The sequence below is a fragment of the Saccostrea echinata genome, unplaced genomic scaffold, assembly GCF_033153115.1.
Source record: "Saccostrea echinata isolate AGI-Se365-2 ecotype Australia unplaced genomic scaffold, CSIRO_AGI_Sech_v1 ptg000062l, whole genome shotgun sequence".
In the NCBI taxonomy this organism is placed as follows: domain Eukaryota; kingdom Metazoa; phylum Mollusca; class Bivalvia; order Ostreida; family Ostreidae; genus Saccostrea; species Saccostrea echinata.
In genome coordinates, this window is record NW_026889811.1 from 5655206 (window position 1) to 5674145 (window position 18940).

The window sequence follows — 18940 nt, forward strand, 5'->3', positions numbered from 1 at the left end:
ACATAGGCAGCAGCTCATCAATGTATTCCAGAATTTATGCTTTAATTTAACATAAAGCTTGTACTTCTATACTCAATGATTCACAAAATGAAAAATTTCATTTAACATTTATTAAAATAGTATTCAATTCATTTGTACATGGATGACATACAAAACTGTACAGAACATTTTCAAAGAATAACAGACTTCAACCAACTGTACAAGTATAAAAGCACTATATAATTGTAACTAAGGGTACTTCTCACACAAGTAACCAATACTATATTTACATACGAAAAGATGGTGAACTCTATTGAATATTCATGAATATGCAAATGCAATGCAGAAATTTGAGTTTTCATTTTTTTTCCTCCCCTAAATTGCTTAAATGTGTACATTAATTAATAGTAGATACCATTTACCATATATACATGTACATGTAGATACATGTATGTATAATTTATTGCATAACTAAACTGATGGATTTATACTGAATGTATGATATGTCAAAAAGAAAGTTATTTAATCATGGTAAAAATGCAAATTTGTAATAAATCTTTTAACATGTTGAATTCAAAATTGCTATCTAGTCAATGTATAAAATTTCTAGTTAACAACTTCAAGCATAATCCCAATTACAATAAATAAATACTAAGCTTTGTTTCTTTCATTTTTAAAAACATATTAAATATTTCTTAAAACCAATAGCAGGGTAAATGCTCTCAGAAATAAATTTTCAAAACTGCAACAATTTCGAACATTAACAAAACAAAACAAATTTTATGAAATACATGCAAAGCCTTTCAATGTACAATTTTCCCAATGTTTTGCTTGCTCAAAATTTATTCACTTCTTTAACAGATGATGTAATTTGGCAGTGACATTCAATTAATTCTTACATTCAATAGATGTTTTACTAAAATGGCATAAGAAACAAAAGTAGCTGCCCAAGTCAAGTGCACACAATATATAATAAGTACATTTCATTCTCCTCTCTTGCAAAGCAATAATTCATCTCTCACACAATTACCTCCCCTTGCACAAGGCAAACACACATATAAAATGATATCATCCCAGCTTGTCTTTAAGACTTGAAATTAAATACTCTTAACAACATGCATTTAATAGCACTATATGTACATTAAAATCACTTTGATTTCAATAAGTAAGTTGTTTTTCACACTTCTTTGAATTACACATTATGGAACAAGACTCCCTGTACTGAGAAGGAACATTCAAGTACTGGTAATGCACTCTTCAATGTGGATGAGGATTTCTAGATTTTAATATTATGTCCCTAATCAATAAGAGCACCTACTTTCAACATCCAACTCCATTCTCACAGAACCACACATTACAATCAACATTTTACAATTGGCCATGAAACTAGCCTTAATATCCTTCAAATGATTACAAAAGGTTACCATTTTTTCTCAAGACTGATTTTTGATAAATCAAGTAAGCTATCACTATGACAACATACAACAGAATACTGAAGTGAGATCATGTGAATAGAATTACTCACATGACCAAAAAAATGGAGTGATATAGACTCCCATCTCTCTGTATACAACAAACACTTGCCTATAGTGACAATTTTCTTCTCATGTATAGCTGTTTCCTCTCTTTTTACCATCTACATTTCAAATATCATCTTTACTTGTCATAAAATAAAATAAGTATTCTTCATATTAGGTAAAATCTGGACACAATTTCCCCCTCTGTATATCTCGCTACTTCAACCAAAGAAGATTTTAGGTTATTCAACATTCATATCAGACCAAGGTGCTCATTCAAACTACCAAAACAACCAATTATCGATGTGTTCTGCATATTTGAGTTAATTAAGAGTGCCACGACAATTAGGAGCCCCACACAAACATGGAATCTTTTCGTCTTCTATAGGGAACTTGTAATCGTATGTTATTTCTTCGTTGACGTCAATGTCTCTCTTTGAGTATATCACAATTTTCTTTTGCGATTCCACTGTGATGATCTTTGCATAACAATTTGGCTACAAGAGAGGAAAAAACCCTTAAGAAATGAACATCACAAAAAATTAATACATTGCATTTATCAATATTTGTCATATGGTATATAATATTACAATGCCTGTCTGTCAAATATTGATGCATGTCCAAATGCATGCATCATCAAACATTACTTGGCAATGTAGCTGCCAATTATTTTTATGAAGTAATTATTTGTAAAGAAATCCTTTTTTTTAACAAGAGGCCCAAGGGCCTTAACGGTCACCTGAGTACAACAACTTAGAGGATCCATAAACTGATAAATGAAGCTTTGCTGCCCAATAGCAAGGAAAACAGTATGATGAAGATCAGCAAAATAACTGTTCTAGTATCTTTCTATCTGTCCCCCATTTATCTCTATTACCATGCAGACTTTTAACAAAATGTCTATATTATTAACTCTCACATTGGCCTCACTTGGCCTTTGAAGAACATTTAAAAAGATAAGTTATTTATGTTTCATTTTTATTCATCTATTATTTCCAAGTCTACCTGATTATTAAAACTATGAAAGTACTTTTTGTATTATACAATAAATGTTATTGCATAATTCTCTTATTTTATTAACCTTTCAAATACATTATCTACAGTGATTAATTATCAAAGGTGAATGGCAAAGGGGAATAACTTCACTCAGTAGAATACAAATTAACAGAGCCCTGGCCATTACCAGAACACTTGACTAAATGGTCAAGATGTTTAAAATTCTGGTAAAAATATTAAAACTATTACTCTGTTTGCTTCCAATATGCCCAGGAGCAGAGGAGATTTTCAAAGAAATAATGTATTTTCACTATTTAACACAGCCCTACCCTAACACCAGAACCCATGACCTAGGGTCATGAAAATTTACAAATTTGGAAGAGGTACCCTCATCATCATAACTATGCAATTAGTTGAAGATTTTCAAAGAATTCACACACTTTCACTATATAATCAAATAGGCCCCCCCCCTTTCTGAGAAACAACAGAACCCCTGGGACCACAAGTTTTAAAAATTTTGTAAAAGCATCTTTGCTCATCATAACTATACACTTGTTTCTTTGCTTTATAACCAGGAGTAGAAAAAAATATTTTGAAAGAAATTATGAATTTTCACTATATAATCAATAGAGCCCCCTCCCCTTTCACCAGAACCCCTGACCCAGGGGCCATGAAATTCACAATTTTGGAAGAGGCAGCCATGCTCATCATAACTATGTACTTAGTTAGTATATTTCATACCCAGGAGCAGAGAAGAAGATTTTCAAAGATTAAATGTACTTTCACTATATAATCAATAGAGCCCAGCCCTAACACCAGAAACCCTGACCCAGGGGCCATGAAATTCACAATTTTGGAAGAGGCAGCTATGCTCATTATAACTATGTACTTAGTAAGTTTATTTCATACCCAGGAGCAGAGAAGATTTTCAAAGATTTAATGCATTTTCACTATATAATCAATAGAGCCCCCCCAACACCAGAACCCCTGACCCAGGGGCCATGAAATTCACAATTTTGGAAGAGGCAGCTATGCTCATCATAATTATGTACTTGGTTAGTTTATTTCATACCCAGGAGCAGAGAAAAAGATTTCAAAGATTTAATGCATTTTCACTATATAATCAATAGAGCCCCGCCCTAACACCAGAAACCCTGACCCAGGGGCCTTGAAATTCACAATATCGGTAGAGGCACTCTTGCTCATCATAACTATGTACTTAGTTAGTTTATTTCATGCCCAGGAACAGAGAAGAAGATTTTCAAAGATTTAATGCATTTTCACTATATAATCAATAGAGCCCCCCTAACACCAGAACCCCTGACCCTGGGGCCATGAAATTCACAAATTTGGTAGAAGCACTCTTGCTCATCATAACTATGTACTTAGTTAGTTTATTTCATACCCAGGAGCAGAGAAGAAGATTTTCAAAGAAATAATGCATTTTCACTATATGATGTATATAGCCCCACCCTAGCACCACAACCCCTGACCCTGGGGCCATGAATTTCACAATTTTGGTTGAGGCCTCAATCCTTATTACAATCATGCCAACAGTTTGACTGCTTGATGTCCAGGAGTAAAGAAGAAGATTTTTAAAGATTGCATTAATTTTGGTGGTTTTAGCCACACCCCTCAGGCCCCAGGGGGGCAGGGACCATGAAATTCACATTTTTTGTTCCCCTTTACCCATAGATGTTATATGCCAAAATTGGTTGAGCGGTTTCAGAGAAGAAGCTAAAAATGTTCAAATGTTAACGCACTGACGCACGACGAACACCGACGGACAAAAACGGATAGCAATAGGTCACCTGAGTGACTCAGGTGACCTAACAAGCTAATTCAGAGAATTTGTGTCCCCCGCTTAGGGAAAAAAAGAACATGCGCAGTTCGGGGAGGGGGGTCGGACTCCCCCTAACCCCCCCTGGGGAGAGAGAGGCCATAGGGAGTTATGGTATAAAAGGATCAGTGCACTTAAGCTATGAGAGTTGGGTCCCGATGCTTTGCCTAAAATAAATTTCCGAAATTTATAAACTTTTTGAATCAGAATTATTAAACAATATCTTAAGAGCAGGATTTGACATATTATATCACATGGAAATATTAAATAATGCAGAGCGATACTGGTTTTTGCGACAGGGGTCTAGCAGTTTTGTCACATTTCTATTGTTATTCATATGCATACCAGTTTTCAACGACATTGTTTACATCGAGCCGCAACTTGTCCATTCGTCTCATTTGCACAGAATGTGTATTTTGATCTAAACTTATACATATCCAAAGGGCAATGTTGGACAATTTGCCGCTCATATGTAATTTTTTGAAAAATTCTCCAAACTTCGGTCGAGTTAGCTACTAAATTAAGAGGTCACCGAGTGTCAACCTATTTTGACCCGTTTGATATTATAATCACTTCACTCACGTGACATTCCACTGTTTGATATGCTTTCATTGTGTCTGTCAATCGTTTCATTGTGTCTGTCAATCGAGGGCTGTACACACGGATATGTATTTAAGTACAAAATTTTACTATGTATAGACTTTTAATACAGTGAATCATAAGATTTTTCGAATCTTATAAAACTGTATTAATAATAGGGCAATGCTCTATTTCTTATACAAGTCTTAACTTACCTTTCATTTTTAAACCAATCAAAAGTACTCACATTGGGGTCATCCTATTTTTATCATAACAAAAAAAGCATATGGTAAATAATGGTCGACTTTAGCAGTAAACATATGTTTTATGAGAAGGAGATCAAAAGGAGTAACTATATATATATATATATATGTGATTGTAAAAGTTGCTCAAATGCTGCATTATCTATTCTAAAGAAGTTTTTATAACCTCTGGGGTATTCTCTTTGCACCTCATCTAGCGATGCATCATGTGCACAAAGTACATGTACGAGTGTTCCGCCGCTGTTTTCATTATCAAGAGAGAGAGAGAGAAATACTGCGAGGGAAACACGTAGTAATACATAAAGTCTATTATTCTGATAAGACATGTATAAGCGTGTGTACAGGAAAGTATGATAACACAAATATTATAATACTTGCATTATATTACAAATCTCGCCGTGTGTACCGGCTTCAAAATATTGAAGAATTTTGCGAAAATTTTGTTAGGGTCTTAAAGTTTACATTGTCTTCTTTCAATTGTGTTTTTCGTTTTGAATTTTGAAGGAAATTCTGGTATTGCCAGTGCAAATCAGGTGCACGATTAGTAGGTAGCTGTGCTAGCTCATGTCGCCTCTGTATTATGGTCTGCAGGTATCTACAGACACATTCCTAAACACTAGTATCATACCTGACAATATTTGGATTTCTGAAATGAAACAGATATTGAAGACATGAGCGAGTGATTATCGACATAGGAACGTTGTCGAATTTTCTTTGACCATGGTTTTTAATATCAAATATACTTCTTCCATCAATAAAATGTTAATTTAAATTACATTTATAGTTTCTTTATTGCATAATACACCCATATGGGACAAGCAATACAATACAAAAAAAAAAAAAAAGAACAATGAATGTTTATAAACAATAGGCGCAATTTAAGTAATTTACTCAATATATGTTACACCGATGTGGACCTTTTATTTCTTAATTCTGATGATTGTTTTATAAAAGTGCAAACTTCAATTGTTGGACTAAGTATATATTCAAGTTTCTGTATGGGTGATTTGAGATAGAATGAGGAACAATAATTATATAGCATGGTTTGTATAAGTATTTTCCTTGCTTGTATATTACAATTACATTGTAAAAAGAAATGAAATTCATCATCAATAGCATTACATGAAGTGCATAATCTTTCCAGATAGTTTGTATTTCTTGGGATTTTCATGTTAATCTAGCAACTCAATTTTTTAGTTCAAATTTTATATTTCATTTCCGAATGTTGTTTATCTATACATGCATATAATAAAATATGTATCACCGTGAGAACTACTTACAAGTTAACTTTAATTGTTTCACTACATGTTTGTATTACTACGTACTGCATGTACAGTGAATTACGATTAAATGTAGTGTGACATTGAAGTCATGTAAATGTGAATCTTTCCTACAACATACATTCATTCTTTGAATTGAAAGGCATTCAGCATATAAAACGCAAAATGGTAAAGCTAGAGTAAAAAAAAGGGGGGGTCATTTTTTTATACATAATATATATACGAAAACCTTAAGATTGAGCTGAGTCGGTGCTAGGCAGCAAACATATGGATACGAATCATGAAAATGATCAATATGTATGGCCATGAATCATTTATTATTTGTATGAATCTCTCTCTCTCTCCTCCATTTAAATTCATACTGTATGTGGAATAAATCTTGAAATAATGTGCAAATGTTTACATTCCACCTCCATGTGATTTAAATATCTCCACCCATTTGCGGGTACCTTAAATTCGAAAGTGGTCCAGTTCAAATTTCCGGAATTTAAGGCTTATATATGTTCTTTTCAATGAAGTTGTGTGGAATTATAGAAATATGTTTAACAAAAAATTCGAAGTATAAATATCAAAAGCATATGTATGCACAATAATCATAGATTAATTTAGCAATATAGTCTAATTCAAGGCTTAAAATGGGTGCCCGAAAAGGTTCCAAATGACACTCTAAAGTGCACTCATTCTTTCATTGCAAAAGCTCAAAAGCTTCTTGAGATATCGCCCATAAACGTAAGTGTTACACACAGACAGAAATAGAGACGGACGGACGGACAGACAGACCCAAATTAATATCCCTCACTTTCAGTGAAGGCAGGGGACAAAAAATTGTTAGACCAATAAAAAAGTAATATGGACAAAACAAAAGAATTAACACTGTGATAGAAATAATCTGAAATACAAAGAAAATACTTGTAGCAGTACGTAAAAATGAAAAACTGTGAATACACAACAAAGTGAAAATCAAGAGTTTTTCTTATTTGCTAAAAGTAATCCTAAAATAATACAAAGCAATGTACTTGTTTTTCTTTTTCATTGCCTTTACTCTCATAACTTACATTACAACAATGATTGATGAAGCGGGCCAGGTTACCACACTTTGTGGCATCGATAATGGTCTCGGTGTCCACCCTGAACAGGTAACTGCTGCCACACCCCTCTGCTTCGTACTTCTTCTCCCTCAGATCAGCGAGAGACTGTCGAAGACTTTCTCCTACGTATTCTATCACCATTTCGTCAGCTGCGATAGGTTCCAATGCAAACAAGCCCCAGTCGTGAATGCCACTGCGAGCAAACTTCAACTGTTTCTTTCTCAACTATAAAAAAGATTACATTATTATAAGTTGAATTTACATTATCTTCAAGATAAGAATATCTATTAATTTTTTTTATTTCAAAAATAAAATTAAAAAGTGAGGAAAATAAAACACTAAAGAGGTAAACAATGATATATGCAAAAATTGTTTCTAAACGAACTCGACTCTTCAAGGTACATGCATTGCCTGTGGATACTGCATGTAATATCAGAAAACCTAAATGCCACTATATATATATATATATATATATATATATATATATATATATATATATATATATATATATATGTAGTTACCAGTATTCCTGTTACTAGTTAGTAAGAAAAATATTTTTTCTGTTACTAAGAAAAAAAATTTTGTATGTGCAATTTCTTCTGCTTGAAGTCAGACAACAACCTTTTGCAAATGGACAATCAAGATGAAGCAACTCTGACAGATTCAAAAATTCTGTAGAATACCCATGCAGTTTTTTTTTTTTTACAATAAATCAAAATCCCTAGCATTTGATCTATTTCTAGGTATTGGCTCTAGTTTCTTATTTATATATACCTGATATGCCAAGTTATAAGGACATCAATACACTGGAGTTCCATGTATTTCAATCAATCCAGACAGTAGATTACAGGACTTTTTTTGTTGGCAAAAATAAAGATTTTGAACTTGAATCTATCCTAAAAACTTTACTTAATATTTGATATTTGTCTATTCCTGTCATGTAACTTTATGAAGTTTCATGATAATTAACTATAGAAATAATGGGGATCTAGGTTTTTTGGTGAAAATGTGACTTCTCCCAGAAAGACATACTGAGAAAGTGATCCCTAGGAGTCTGCTATGTTAAGAAAGTGACCAAAAAAAAAATAAAGAAAAGAAAAGAAAAAAATCTTTATTTTTCATCCATGTTCTCAACATTGAAAATGAACCAAAAATAAAGTTTGAGTAAAAAAATAAGCCATCAGATACATGTATATATAAAAGCCATAAAATTCAGAGTTAAAAAAAAATAAAGATATATAAACATATGTAACATTCCAATTCATAATCATTCAATTTCCTTGGTTTACTTCTTATGCAAAATTTTACCTTCATGTTACAAGCAACTACCTGTAAGTATTTTTTTCTACATTCAACATGGCTACAATGTATAAAAACAAATCATTACTTCTACAGAGAAACCAGTTAATACATACCCTAAACTGAGTAAACTTGAAGAGATCTAAATACTGTGAGTCAGCAATGGTAACTTGGAGTCTTCTGTTTTCATGACGAGCTTCCCTGGATTTTTGAGTCTTCTTTTCCTGCAGACAAACACACAATGTAGAAACACTGAATAGTTTTTTTTTTAATTTGGAAAAACCACAAGGCTTCAACGGTCACCCAATTATCAACATGAATATGTGTGAGATGAATTTTACAGTTTTTGTTAAAAAAATTATCACAATCTAGGACCTGAAATCTAGAGGATTCCAACTTTCAATATTTTTTGGCAAAACCCTCATACTTGTATTTTACCATCACGCTAAGAGTTTGCCTGTTTTTTGTTTTTTTTTTTAATCCTGGAGTAAAGATTTTTAAAGATATAATGAATGTTAAATGCATATGCAACTATGCTTAATCTAGGACCTAACCCTAATCCCTTTTTGTTCCTTTTTTCAATTAAGGCACAATTATGGTAAATAGTTCACTTACTCTGACAGCTTCTGGTGGTTCTGTCATTTCTGGTTCTTGAGGATTACTGAGCCATGTCTTGTCTTTGGATGTCAACTTATAATACCCTTCTGTTCTTGCACATCCTGTTAAAAAAATTTGATATTATTAGTACTTTGTAGATTCTTACAAACCAACATGCACTTTTTGATTGTCATCATGATATACATGATATTTATAGTATGTATCTGTACATGCAACGGACCACAAAGAATTAACATACATGTATGCCCTCTAATAAACAAAATACCTGTTTTGTGAGGTTTAGGGAATTCCATCTCACTCTTTTTCCTCTTTTTGGATGGCACAGGATCTGGTATATTGGTGCATGGATGATCCACCCATAAAATATCATTTACCCAATATCCCATAGGATCTTCTGACTCAAGAAGATTTTCATATGTCTTCTTCATGTACTTGATGTCTTCATCATCAATTCCTTTGCTATACATATCAAAAAACACTAATCTCTCCTCTTCCATCTTCCGGGGAGGGAATTTTTTGATTGGTTTTGGAGGAGGCAGAAGATTGATAAGTTCTCTGCTGCCCCTGGACCTATTCAAAAAGTCATTGACATTGAAGGAAGTGGATTCTTTTAATGGTTGCTTCCTCTTCCTCTCTTTCTTCACAGCTGGCTCCTTCTTCTTCTTATCTGCTGCAGGAGTGGGTTTAGCAAGCTCCTGAACGATGTCTGGCACTTGAGGTTTCTGCTGCTCAACAAGATCTCTAAGACGAGGCTGGGGAGGAAGACAGTAATTGTGGTCGATGAACACTTCGTACGGTGTTGTATTTTCATCCTCATCTGCCGACATGGTACCGTCTGTGTCATTGCCATCTGCTGTAGGAGGAGGCAGCACATAATCATGTTCCACCAGGAAACTTGGCTTCTCTTTCTCCTGGTCAACATCTTCTTCCTTAACTTCAGCGACCGTGGGTGGAACTGAAGGAACAAGTTTCTGATCTTGTTCTCGCTGACTGAGAATTTCTGAGGCCTTCAGCAGTGTCTCAAATCCGAAAGCCTCAGTCTCCTCTGAAATAACAGGCATCACTTCCTCCTCCTTCTTCACCTGTTTGTCTTCTTTTGAGATCTGTTTTTTGGGTGATTCTGGGATTTCCTTTTTCTCCTTTTCCTCTTCTTCATCCTCTTCCTCCACATCAACCTTTTCATCACTAAGAAAATATACAGAAATTTAACTTTCCGTTTTGCCATTTTCACATTTATTTCAAATTCAAACCAATTATTTTTGGCAATATTTTACAGTTTGTTTTTTTCTTTACTTTCTGAACTTTACAGAGTATGTATCAAATTTTTTTTTTTCTTATTTCAATTTCATAGGTTGTATTCAATATAAATTCTCTCCACAACATAAGAAATTCATTGAAAATTCTAGCTGGTTCTGAAACCAACTTTTTAGAATTAACCATCAATACATAAACATGCATGTTTTTCTTAAAATTCCTTGAAAAATTACAGTTCTCAAGCCTGCTGCAAACTGGAAATTTGTACACTGCACCTATTTCATAGAAACAGTGACATTTTATTCAATCTGCAAAACATACCTGTCCTCCTCCTCCACTGATATTTTCTTTATTTCCTCTTTCTTTTCTGCTTTTTCTTTTTTCTTTTCTTCCACTTCCTCTCTATAAACAGACAAGAAGTATTAAATGGAATTTGCTCCTATTACAGAGAGAACAATTTCACATTATTTACATATATTGTATGAGTGTCATATACATGTATGATAATACTAATTTCTTAAGTCGAATTCAGTTTACTACATTAACAGTCTTTACTTTTTCTCTACATTCACGTGGACCTCTTTCTTTTCCTCCTCTTCCTCCTCCTCCTCTTCTTCTGACTCCTCCTCCTCTTCCTCCGATTCCTCCTCCTCCTCTTCTGACTCCTCTTCTTCACTGCTGTCCACATTTTCTTTCTCTTCCTCCTCCTCCTCCTCACTGCTCTCCACATTGTCTTTGTCCTCATCCTCATCTACAATCATAATACACAAATATTTCACGATTCAACATAATCATATGCTTCATTTTCACACCACATTAATTCAATCACCAAAGATATTAAAAAGAATACATCCATTAGGTACATGCACTTGAGCATATACACATGGATACATATGACCCAAAATAGGTTTGCATGTATCTTTGCTCAGGTCCCAGAATTTCCACTGTCATAACCCCCAGTCAAAGATTCTCAATATTTAATGGACTACTGTGTATCTGTAAATCATTATACTGGAATTAACTTTTGATCCCAAAATCATAAAAAAATTTTCTTACCCTCAGATTCTTCCTCATCCTCACTGGAGCTGTATATAGGTTTGCGTATCCTGGATGGTTTTTCTGACTTTACTACTCATTTTTGAAAAAGAAAGAATAATTACATTTAATACCAACTAAATATATTTTTTATGTAGAAAGAAAAATTTATCCCATAAATTGTTGCTTAGAGCTACGTATACACATACTGTAAATGTACTTTTTTTCCATGGTATCATAATTCATCGGAATCGCAATTTCTGTTCAATCAGTGGGTAGGAAATTTTAAAGATTTCTTGGACTGCTTTTATATTCTTAAATGTATTTTAAGTACACTGTGACAAATTTCTGCAGAAAATATGGGACTGAGTACATAGCGTAAATTAATCCCATGGGGGGAAAAAGTATGTCTACAGTATTAAACGTCAAGTAATCAAACTTTGACACATTGCTACCTGAGGACTTCTCTATTCTGCTGCTGTCAGACTGTTTGCTCTCCTCATCCTCTGGTGGTGGTGATGGTGGTTTATATTTTTTCTGTCAATTAGATAAACATGCCCATTTTTTTTTTCTCCCACATAATAAACACAAAAAGAATTTTTTTTTTTAATTTCCTTCAAAATTTTTTTATCAAAATGAAAGCAATTAATACATACCTTAAAAGAAGGTAGCCTGGGCATTCCACCCCTGATACCAAGGAATCCACCCCCCATGAATCCTCCCATATTGATCTCCCCTTCTCTAGACCATGGATGCTGAGGTTCAAACAGGGAAGCCAGAGTGGATGTGACCTCGCTCTTCCCAACGGTAACTGTGGACGGTTTGGATGGAGATGATGGTTTGTCGTATGACTTTTCAGGAATGAGACGGGCTGATTGCTGAAATATGAAGAAAACACAATTTATGATTAGTTTATAGAGGTCATAATAATTTTTTTTTCTAATAGAGAAGTTTCTGAATCTAAAATATTTCAAAGAAGAATCTTGTATCTAAAATATTTTAAAGAAGGATATAGCATTAAAAAATTTTTGCCTTAAACCATAAATGCATTTTATCAGATCTGAACATGTAAAACCTGTCTTAAATAATAATTTCTTATATTAAATTATAAAAAAAACAACAACAGCCATGAAAATGAAGCGTTATCATGAATTAAATGCATGAAGAAGAAAATGTATTATTTAATGCATACCACTTCTTTATATTTATTGGATTCATCTGACCACCAACCATCAAATGACTTGAAGGCTGAGTTTTCCACCATTTTCTTACACATATCCTTTTGCATGACAGATTTTAGTTCCTTCACAAATCCTTCCAATACATCGATAAACTGCTTCTCCATGGCTTCACTCTCAGCTTTAGTCTGCCCTATCATGGGAGACTGATTCATCATATCATTGTTATACTGATTGTAAAAATTCTGGTTGTAAACCTGCATATTATTGGCACCCATGAAGTTATAATTTGTAAAAGTGGCCCCATAGTTCATGCCCATGTTCTGCATTTGCCAAGGATTGGCCACAAAGTTAGCACTGTTGGCCGCATCAGGGACTGCTCCCTCGGGAATTATGGGATTGACTTCAATGTTTTGGTCATCACTGTTTCCTGAAGAAATGCTCATTTCATCATCATCCTGGGTTACGTCCTCATTGTTCCCAGGTGGAGCCACTGGAATGCTATCAGGAGTAAAGTTTGTTAAAGCACTACCATTGAGCTGAGAACTGCCTTCCCGGAAATCCAAATTATGAGTTAATTTTCTATCTATTCTCTCCCCTTCATGAGAAACTGGCGTATAGTCTTGCCCATAGTCAAAAGGGGTTCTAGGTTTTTGAGCATCAACACAGTTTTCCTGCGGTGTTTTAGGTATCCTTTCTGATATATCAGCATGTTTACTATTGTACCTCCCTGAAGGAGGAGTCTGTTCTTTCTTTCTTGAATCATTAGTTGATTCATCTGATGGACTTCCACCAAAGCTATCTGAGATCCCTCCCACATTCTGCAACAGACTCTGAATACGGGATTCCAAACTCTGTGGTCTTGGTTCCTCCTCCGTTGTTGTTGTTGGCTCTGGAGGCATAGGTGGAGTTTGGGGCCTTGGAGGTGGGGGCTGCTCCTTCTCAATACTGTCCCTCCTAAAGTTATCCCCTCTTGGCTTAATACCAAGATCCCTATCAAATCCCCTAGGATCCCTGTTATCATAATCAAAACTATTCCTATTGTCATACATTCTATTATCATGCATTCTGTTATTACGATTATCATAATTCCTCTCCATTTTATCATGGTTGAAATCCCTGTCCCTATCATCTCTCCTATTTCCATGCCGATCTCTTCGGTTGTATGAATTATCATAATCCCTATTTCGGCCTTCATATCGGTTATCTCTGAAATCTCGATGATCATGCCCACGGTCATTCCTATCTTTTCTCCAATCACGCCCTCCTCGCCCACCTCTGTCCATTCTGTCGTACCCATGTCCGTCCCGACTATCTCTTCTGTCTCGATTTCTGTAGTTGTGTCGATCATGATACCTTCCTGAATCCTGCCTGTGGAAATTTCTATCGTTCTGTTGTACATGAGGAGGCATGTTGTTTGAATTAAAATTCGGGGGAGGTTTAGAAAAGTCTATTTTGTTGGGGTCATTATATAAATCTTTTTGCTGATTGAAATTGTCCTGCCCACGGAAACCTCTCCCACCTCGATTTCCATAATTGTCATAGCTGTTGTTATTCCCCTGGTTTCCAAACCCTCCTCCAAGGTCATTGGGTTGATTGTTGAACCTGTTATTTCCTTGATTGAACTGGTTTGGTGGAGGGGGGAACTGAAAGTTGCCTCCTGCCATGTTTGGGGTCATAGCTGGGGTCAAACCTGGAGTCAATCCTGTATTTGTAATGTCAAATGAACCTTTGGTTGTTTCCTGGTTGTGCGTGAAGCTACCCTGAGAAAATACAGACATGGGGGTCCCTGACACATAGCCAGTATCTGCACTGTGATGGCTCATATTCTCTCCTCCATGAAAGTTAAGATTTTCTGGTTTTCGTTGGTTTTGGAATTCTACTTCTGGATCATATGCCTCCTGCTCGAATCTTGTCTCAAAGCTAGAGTTTCCAGACATTGATGATGACAAACGTCGATTTCTTGGGTCTGTGTTCTGAGCCACTGGTGCAGGCACAGGAGGCAGTGTCGCCTTAGGCTGATCAGACAGCATATCCTCAATGATTCTCTGTCTCTCCTTTCCTGTACAAAGTCAAATCTACTGTAAGTATCAGCATTTCATTATATACATTCTCTATCAGGACATCTTTTTTCAACCTTTAATGATTAAAAATACATGTATTTAACTGAAAATTCCAGTCATTACACAAAAGTGATGGTCCTTTTATAAGGCACATGAATATCTGATTAACTAACTCTACAGTAAGGTTTAAGTTTAGCTTAATAACTTAATAATAGCTTCAGAAATTCTAGGACATGGTCATAAATTTGTTCTTTTATCCATTGTAGTTATCTAAATTTAGGTGTGATGAAGAATTAGTGTGCTAGCAATTGCACCAAAAAATACCAAAATATTTAACTTGCTGATGAAATTTACATACAGCTTCCATAAAGGGACATATGAATATATAGTTATCATTTAAAAAAGTGCATGCAAATCACATGGGAAAACAAGGCAAAGTTACATACCACCAGAATCAACATAAACACTCATTATGTTTCCCATTTTGGAGGTCTGGTTCAGTTTGTCTGCACATATCTTAGCTGACTTTGCTGACATAAATATGACCTAAAATGATCAAACACAATCATTATCACCAAACAAATAATCCAAATTATTTTCAAACATATACTAGAATCCATGCAAGATTTTCCCCTCTAAAGTAAAGAATATTCTTGCAAATTTTTCAGTTTTTAACAACAAAATGTAAGTTGACAAAGTCACTGTTTTTTTTTAACCAACTGCCAATGAATTTTACCTTTCCTATGCCCATGTGTTTCTTGTTTTTTGGATTATAGTAAATCTTAACTTCCTCCAGCAACCCAAACTGTTTGACCATGTTTTCTAAGAAATCCTTGCTGATGTTGTCATTTAAGTTGGTAAATGTCACTTCATTTGGTGGGGGTTCACCAACATAGTAGTTGTCATACTGAAAAAAAAAAAGAAAATTATTTATATGCAAGAATCAAGATTCTGAGGCCTGTTCAACACAGCGAGTGCTCGCGAACATTTCTGTTGGAAGGATCAGGAATTTTGGCGAGCGCTCGCAAACGTTCGCTCTGTTGAACAGGCCTCTGATCTCAGTTCAAAATTAAATTTAACATCTAGCACTGCATATTGAATTGCGATAAACAAGATACAATTTTACAAATAGCACAACTGGCAATGACTAACTTTAACCTGTTAGTCTCAATTCAAGTCAATTACATACATGTACAAGAAAATATTTATGGCCAACACACTTACAATGAGTTCATGTTTTTCTAAAAGTAGCAAAACAATGCAATGTACTGAATTATGGAGAAAGTAAAGCAATATGACTATCCCAGAGGTACTCTTAAACCCTGATTTGAATGCCTAATTTGGAATTTTTTACAGACAGTGTTGATAGGTTGATACTCAACAATGTTAAAATAAATTAACTGACATGTTAAAAAAAAAATTCCCTCTTCTGAAGTAACATACATGTATCCTTGATCAGTGAAGTAGGGGCATATAGAGGCATAATAAAACAGCTCTATTTTTTGTACATGTTGTAAGAGGAAAATGTGTAAAAAAAAAAGATCAACTCATCATATACCTTAAATCTTGGCACAGGCAAATCTGCTGGCATTCTTTGACTCCATAACCTTTGTAGTCGGGATCTTGGGTCTCGAACGTGTACTAGTCTATTATCCTGTAAAACATAGCTGCACTATGAATTTACTTTCTATACTATCTACATGTATATACATTTACTAATTATCCTTCTTTTTTTTTTCAAACATAGCATAAATTATTTAGCAATTTTTGTTTACTGGTTAAACATACAATCACTTCAACCACCTGCTCAAAATAAAAACACACACAAAAAAGGCATTATCAAATCCCAAAATAAAATGATATGAATTTTTTCCTTTCCTAACAATTTCAGGGTACCATTAGTGATGGGAAATTGAATTTTTTTTCATAATCGATTATCGGAATAATTGGATGCACTTTAATCAATTAATAATCGATTGATTTCAATTATATTAAATTTGTTCATTTTTTGAATGAAGAATAAATTGGTTAAAAATTCTGGAGTGATTTATAAATACATTTTTCATATAGTTTGTATCATTGGATTCATGTATTAAGTTACTATGTAGGATTTAGTTAAATTCAAAGAAGAGTGAATCAAAAATCAAAGGAATAATTTCCTTTCACTAATATTCTGAATAATTGATTATCAAAATTATAATTGTTTATCTATAATCGGGGACAATTTCGATTAGATAATCGATTTAATCGATTAATTGGTACATCACTATAGGTACCATTATTATTCATTTCATCAGAATCTCCAAAACATATCTGCAATTATTTTGCTAGTTAAAATTTCATACTTTAAACTCTGGAGGACCCAAGGTTGGTAATTTTTTCATTATCATCAAGAACACAGCGAGAGTAATTGGACACAGGTAACATTAAGCTTTTAAGTATAAAAATATAAATGGGTGTCTCAAATTAGATGAAATTCGTATGAATAAATCTTTAAAACAAGAGAGAGTACAACATTCTTTTCAATATCTAATTAGATGTGGAAGCACAAAACATGGTTTTTTTTTTACCATGTAAGTGTTAAAAGTGTGGAGCATTTCATGCACAAGTGAAATGATATGCCTCCTTCACGATATGATACATGTACATATCATATTGTTTTGTCACGGTACAGTTATTTTTCATTTGATATATTTTGATAGAGGGGAACATATCCAAAGCTGTTTTATGTTTTGTTTTACCAAGACTAGTAACTTAATCTACCTGCAAATTGAATAAAAGAAATTTATTTGAATGAGGTGACCTTTAAATTAAAGATCATTCCTCAAAAATCACGTTTTTAAAATTTAATCATGCTGTGTTGCATATTTTATGATTGCCTAACCCAACTGAATAACTATCTCAACTGAAAAATGAAATGAACTGAAAATGGAGATTTTGTACAGTGTATCAAGCATAAAGTACCGCTGTGAATTGATACCATTGTGAACTGCATCACTACTAATTTCATTCATCATACAGGGCAGTAACTCAGCAAAAAAATAATAATAATAAATTTCAACAAAAAAATAAATTAAAAAAAAAATCTGCTCTTAAGCAATTGTCTAACCCTCTCTATCAAGTGAAATCTTCAGTGTTATCATACACAAGTTTGGACATTCATAAGAAAAGTACCCTGTATTGTAATAACCCATCATCCCATTAAAGGGAACTAATTCTGGCATGAAACACTGGAAGACCAAGCATTTAGCATGTAACACCTAAAGCATTAAGTGTCATCATTTTCTGTAGAAGTTTGTCCCAAAAGAATTGAATGGTCCTTCACGCCATCTCACCGTTGGATCAACGCCCTCAAATCTGTAGATCTTAGTGGATCCTCCTCTTAGCATAGGATCAACCAACAACTTATAATTACGCCTCTTCTTATCGGCTTCCATTGTCCACCTTTTAAGTTACAAGCCTGAAAAATAAAGAAAAAGATCATGATAATGAAAGGAACGGCAGATAGAGTTCGGATCCTGAAAAAATGCACCCAACAAAAATGTAAACAGTAAATAATGGCAAATAGCTCACAGCATAAAGGGTAAAAGTATAATCCAGTTTTTGAGTGCCTGATATAAGTTTGCAACAACTTAACAATTGTCTTATGTAAATAAAACATAGCTAAGTCATTCAAACTTAAAATCGCGCCTTATCAATTATTTCTTTCGCCTGTAGAGACAATTTAGTGAAGATGTTTCAGTTACATCTTTTCAGAAATCTTAGCTATCCCAGAATGCTTTTCTAGCGAAATGCTAAGCTAGGCTTTTAGGCATTGTCCGTATTTTCGAACAAATTATATTGAAATATTTTGAATCGTAAAAGTACAAAAAATGAAGAATCAAATTAGTTAAATGTTCAAATGCTCATTCTCGTCATTGCAATGATGGTTTAAAGAATAAAATAAATGAC

The 18940-nt window shown here is 34.1% G+C and overlaps 1 protein-coding gene across 1 annotated transcript; it reads right to left on the bottom strand.

Moving 5' to 3' along the window:
- Nucleotides 1–598: 598 nt before the first annotated feature.
- LOC133175524 (histone-lysine N-methyltransferase SETD1B-like) lies at nt 599–18763 on the bottom strand. Its single transcript, XM_061310641.1, has 16 exons — nt 18563–18763; nt 18325–18449; nt 16548–16643; nt 15726–15896; nt 15436–15535; nt 12941–14988; nt 12405–12626; nt 12204–12285; nt 11770–11841; nt 11269–11464; nt 11035–11115; nt 9725–10644; nt 9457–9560; nt 8958–9065; nt 7510–7767; nt 599–1993 (listed from the first exon to the last, which is right to left on the bottom strand). Exons 2-16 carry the CDS (start codon nt 18424–18426, stop codon nt 1820–1822), a joined length of 4734 nt encoding a protein of 1577 aa, XP_061166625.1. The 5' UTR covers nt 18427–18449; nt 18563–18763; the 3' UTR covers nt 599–1819.
- Between the last annotated feature and the right edge of the window lie 177 nt (nt 18764–18940).

Excerpts from the sequence above, each read along its gene's own strand:
- LOC133175524 (XM_061310641.1), bottom strand. The coding sequence starts at position 18,426 with ATGGAAGCCGATAAGAAGAGGCGTAATTATAAGTTGTTGGTTGATCCT. Across the intron at positions 11,465-11,769 it reads GGATGAGGAAGAATCTGAGG|ATGAGGATGAGGACAAAGAC; the intron begins GTAAGAAAATTT and ends TTATGATTGTAG. Across the intron at positions 11,116-11,268 it reads CACGTGAATGTAGAGAAAAA|AGAGGAAGTGGAAGAAAAGA; the intron begins GTAAAGACTGTT and ends GTCTGTTTATAG.